This window comes from Montipora capricornis, chromosome 8, assembly GCF_036669925.1.
Source record: "Montipora capricornis isolate CH-2021 chromosome 8, ASM3666992v2, whole genome shotgun sequence".
Lineage (NCBI taxonomy): Eukaryota > Metazoa > Cnidaria > Anthozoa > Scleractinia > Acroporidae > Montipora > Montipora capricornis.
In genome coordinates this window covers 37,784,235-37,789,234 of record NC_090890.1, presented here as the reverse complement: position 1 = coordinate 37,789,234, position 5,000 = coordinate 37,784,235, and the positions used below count along the sequence as shown (strand labels likewise).

At 42.0% G+C, this 5,000-nt stretch overlaps 1 protein-coding gene across 1 annotated transcript in view; it reads left to right on the top strand.

The window, feature by feature from the left end:
• LOC138014443 (uncharacterized) overlaps positions 1–5,000 on the top strand; it is an 84,183-nt gene that overhangs the window by 34,452 nt on the left and 44,731 nt on the right. The window contains exons 13-15 of the mRNA XM_068861517.1: positions 658–799; positions 1,912–2,255; positions 3,973–4,114. Of these exons, the coding sequence (XP_068717618.1) occupies positions 658–799; positions 1,912–2,255; positions 3,973–4,114 (628 nt within the window). The remainder of the gene's footprint in view (positions 1–657; positions 800–1,911; positions 2,256–3,972; positions 4,115–5,000) is intronic.

Sequence of the window (5,000 nt, the reverse complement as noted above, 5' to 3'; positions counted from 1 at the left end):
CTCTCTACTAAGACCTGTCCAGTTGCCAAAATAGGTGGTTTGTAAGCAACACACACGTAATGATGGGCTGGATGGCGAACTGAAGGAGCTTAAGGAGTGATTAATTTCATGGCGGCCATAACGTCATTAAACGTCGTTAAACCACAGATTGAGCGTGCATTGCATTTCTGAGCATGCTTGAAATACGTCCCACGCAGGTTGTGAATTGCGTGTTGGGGGAAGAGGGAGGGTGGGGTGGAAGGGGGCGCTTATCGTTTACGCAATGGACAATTCATTATAGCGGCAACGCAGCCACAAGAAATCCTTCCAAAAAGCTATCAAAAACTTATTATGTCAGTGAGTTCCGACTTAGTATCGTTATGAGTGTTGTGAATGGCTTCTCTAGTTCACTCTAACTTGAAGGAATAAAAATTGTATTGAAGGAGCATTAACTACGACTTGATGAATTGCGACCACCTTGATTTCTGTAGTATTTCATGTCCAATTATTTGAACGAAAATTCGACGTGAAGTCATTGTACCCAAGTCTTCCTGCTATGATACTCTAAATCCCTTTGTTTGGACGGCAAGAAACATTCTATGTAAGTGCAATCAGGGTATCCCGGGATGGATGTTTTCTTTAACAGTACAATTATTTTTCTCTCTTCTTATTGTTTAGACCCTTACTGGAAATGTTGACCGGAACACTGTAAAAGTGAACATATTGGATGAGCCAATCTACACTCGCTTCATACGAGTGCATCCTAAGACGTTTCATAGGCATATCTCCTTAAGACTTGAGCTGTATGGATGCAAAACAGGTTGGTGAGAGGTTAAATGGTGTTTTAAAACTTCCTTGGTCATGCTATCGAGATTTTCCTTCGTATGAAATTGCAACTAATACTGTGTTTCAGTTAGTTAGTTGCGTATAGCTAGGAAAAGTTAAACAAAGGAAAATCAAAACATCTATTGTTAAACAAGAAGGCGAAGTGCATATTGTCGAATTACTCTTGCATTTGCTTTCGATAAGTCAACGCACCAGGGATACGAAAGTGAACTTGAGTGGAACCTCATTTTAACTAACCTTAATATGATAACGAGCTTGATTCTTGTCCTGGGGTGCAGGGATGGCGCAGTGGTGAGAGCACTCACCTCCCACCAATGTGGCCCGGGTTCGATTCCCGGACTCGGCGTCATACGTGGGTTGAGTTTGTTGGTTCTCTACTCTGCACCGAGAGGTTTTCTCTGGGCACTCCGGTTTCCCCTCTCCCCAAAAACCAACATTTGACTTGATTTACTTCCATTGTTCATTTCAGCTTAAAGTGTCCTCAATTAGCGCTCCAGCTCTAGAACGACTAGACACTTAAATAAATTTCCTTTCCTCTCCCACTTAAGGTAAAATGTATGGAAAACAACCTCGATACAACGAGACTCGATATAACGAATTGATTTTCCCTATAATTTGTGCATCGTCAAATCGAAATTTCACCGTCGAATATGAAAAAGTAGTGCGATTTTTAGTTTCAAATATTAATCAGGAACACCCAACTTGAAATTCATCTTCTCACTTTAAGTGGACATACAGCTGTAATAGTAAAGGTCCCAATTCAACACAAAATTGTGCTATAATCAAAGAGAAGATAGAACAAATTGGTAGGGTTGTGTCTCACCTCACATAGTGGGCTTTCACGTTTGCCGGTTATGAGAAAAATAGAAAGAAACCAAGACTCTTATGGATTGTACATGCAGCCAATGAAAAAAAAAGGAAAACAAACTGTTCGACAAGAGGTACGACCCAGCTCGTTGGTCATTCTTGAACGGAACTCTCTCTCTCTCTCTCTCTTTTCTCACTTTATCAGTTTCACTTCGGTCGACACGGTAGAAAAAGAAAGAGGGTTTGAAGATTTTTCTCTCTTTCTTTGTCTCTTTTCAGGTTTTGTCCCGCCCAGTCCCCCGCTTTGTATGAACGCGCTCGGTATGCAGAGCGGAAAGATCAGACCAGCTGACATTCAAGCTTCGTCACAGTACGATCACAATCATCGTCCCGACAACGGTCGCCTTCATTTCCAGAAAGCACCTCCACGAACTGGTGCATGGTCCTCAAGGACAAACAACTTAAACCAGTGGTTTCAGGTCAAGTTTGAACGTGTTGCAAACGTTCGACGCGTTGGTTGTCAGGGTCGCATGGACGCTGACCAGTGGGTTAAGAAGTATACCTTGGCTTACAGCTTCGATGGCAAGAACTGGAAGGACTATGGGTTTAATGGCAAAGTGACGGTAGGTTGGTTTATATAATGAGCACTCATTTTGCTTCTCTCCTTTGATCTGTTAGAGGACAGACGCATAGCTGACGTCACAGGGCTTGAAATTGCGACCAATACAGTCGCATTTGCAACTGAATGTTTTCCCTTTGCGACTATTTGCGACTTGTTTTCATCTTCGCTCTTTCGAAACAAAAGGATTAGCAGTTGCCGCTTTGCTGCTCTTTTTACTAAAATAAATGAAGAAATGACAAAATTATTTTGTTTCCCGCCTTGAGTTTTCTTTTAATCTGAAGATAGCGTAATTGTAGCGTAATTTCGCTGCCATGTTACGTGCACAACTCCATTCCTTTGATATCATTCGCCATTTTCAGCGGTTTCTATCAACACAAGTATTGTGGACTCATTTCTTTTTGCCACACCGCTGACAACACAACGCAGGGCGACGATTTTGCGACTAAAGTTTGCGAAATTGCGCTTAAATTTTCGTATCTTGTCGCAAAATTGCGACTGGACTTTTTCGTTAATTTCAAGCCCTGCGTCATCGTCAAAAACTTGTCATTCTTTATTATATAAAACAAATAGATTCCATACTGCGTACATATAATGTAAGAACATCAGTGACACACTCAGCTATCGCCTCGGCGCCATCTGTAATCTATTACTGACTAGACGCACGAAATCTATTCGTTGAATAGACGTCCTGTTGATTTTACAATTATCAAAGAAGGATTAATGTGATTGTGAAAATTTAGCTGGTCAAGATTGTTATCCGATTTTGCCAAACACCGGGTCCCATTGAGAGAATTCCTATCGAGACTGGTTAATTGTACACAACATCTTAGAAAAACCGAATTCAGAATAATTTGAGAGCTCTAAAGAAAGTGCTTTGTACGGACTATTCACTCACGTGACAAGTGACCATGCATGGATTTTTGGACCCGGAAGTAACATTTCTTGCAAAACGCAAATATTGGTCTGGCGTTTACCGTTTCCCGAAAACGCGTTGCTAGATCTCTCCATTATCTCAGTCAAGATGCGCCAAATGTGAGATGTTTAGAGACTTATTTGAGTGACTCGGAGTTACGTACCCGCGGGATGATATTTGGCGAAATTCAACGCCGAGGGCAATATGGAGAATTTCGAGTTCATTTTGTAGGCAGTAAGTGGGCTTATTTGATGGTAAATCACGAACAGGGAGTCTCTAACCTTTAAGGATTCAATGTAAGTTTGCTGCGAGATATTGTACAATACCCTCTGGTACAATGAATGCTAAAGGCGCCCGCAAACGAGAAAAGAATGTTGCGGAAACATTGTCGCGGAGGCAAATGGTTCCCTGTTTGCGGCCCCAGGAAACATTTGTTGCGGAAGCAAAATTTGCTTCCTGGTTTGAGCGCCGAGGAAACATTTCAGGCAACAGTGTTTTCCGCAACAATGTTTCATCGTTTGCGAGCGCCTTAACTGCAAAAAATTAAAAACACATTCAGTTCTTTTCCCACTGATAATTTCAAGGTTGGCGATCCATACTGGTTTCGACAGCCATTTTACCAAACTTTGCCAGTCTTTCTTTATGCCTCTCCCTTTGGGTGAGGAAAGGAAAGCCATTACCGGTGAGGTACGAAAATAGTGTGTTATAGGGCATTAGCGAGATTTCCAGAATTTCGTACAGCACACGAACTTTGAATATAAAGATATAATCGATAATTGAAGATGAACTACTGTTTTAATGGCAGGAATTCCGAGGCAACAATGATCGCTACTCTGTCGTCACAGAGACGATCGATCCCCCAATCATAGCACGTTATGTACGCGTAAAGCCAAGGGCCTGGCATCGACATATTTCTTTGAGGCTGGAGTTTTACGGCTGTACAGAAGGTGAGAATGTACACTTTCCGCGAAAGCCCCTCAAACATGTATTTCTTGGGTGCTTCTTTTGTTCAGGACAATTCCACTTTATATTCCGGTCCCCCTAATTGAAGAAATCAAATTGAGTTAACTCGAATCAAATCAAACATTGGTTTTTGAGAAGAGGGGGAAACACGAGTACCCGGAAGAAAACCTCTCGGGGCAGGCACCCGTTTCTCGAAAGTCCCGAAACTTTACGCGGCCATTTTCGGGTGTCACAATTCCCTCTGTATCTCAAGTACAGAGAGGATTTAAGTCGACAAATTTCATAGTCAGTTTGCTTTTAGCTACCTTGAAAACATGTTCAAAGATCGGCATTCCAAAACAAGCAGTTGACAGGTTCACAAATGGCCATCCGGGCCCGAAAGGTTTTCGGGACTTTCGAGAAACGGGCCCCAGAGTAGAGAACAACAAACTCAAGCTACGAACTCCAACATATGACGCCGAGTCTGGGAATCGAACCCGAGCCACGTTGGTGGGAGCCGAGTGATTTCACCTATGCGTCATTCCTGCTTCCTGTTGACGGCCAAATAAAATATTCTTTTGTTGTAATGCTAATAAACCGTTCTAGCCTCGCTACGACGAGCAAATTTCAAAAGAATTTTTGTTTCAAAACGAGGGCAGTAGGTCTAATTAAAGGGGCTAGGTCACGCAATTTTATAGGCAATCTCAGCACTGATCGAATGGTCATAGAATCAACTAAAATATCAAAATAACTGTTCAAAACTATAGAAGAACTCTAACAAAACACAGGTAAGCCCAGAAGGGACATGGATGGACAAAACTGGAGAGGATTGAAATGGATTGAGTTTGGGTAAATTTGAAAAACGTCGTCACACCTTTTTTCAAATTTTTA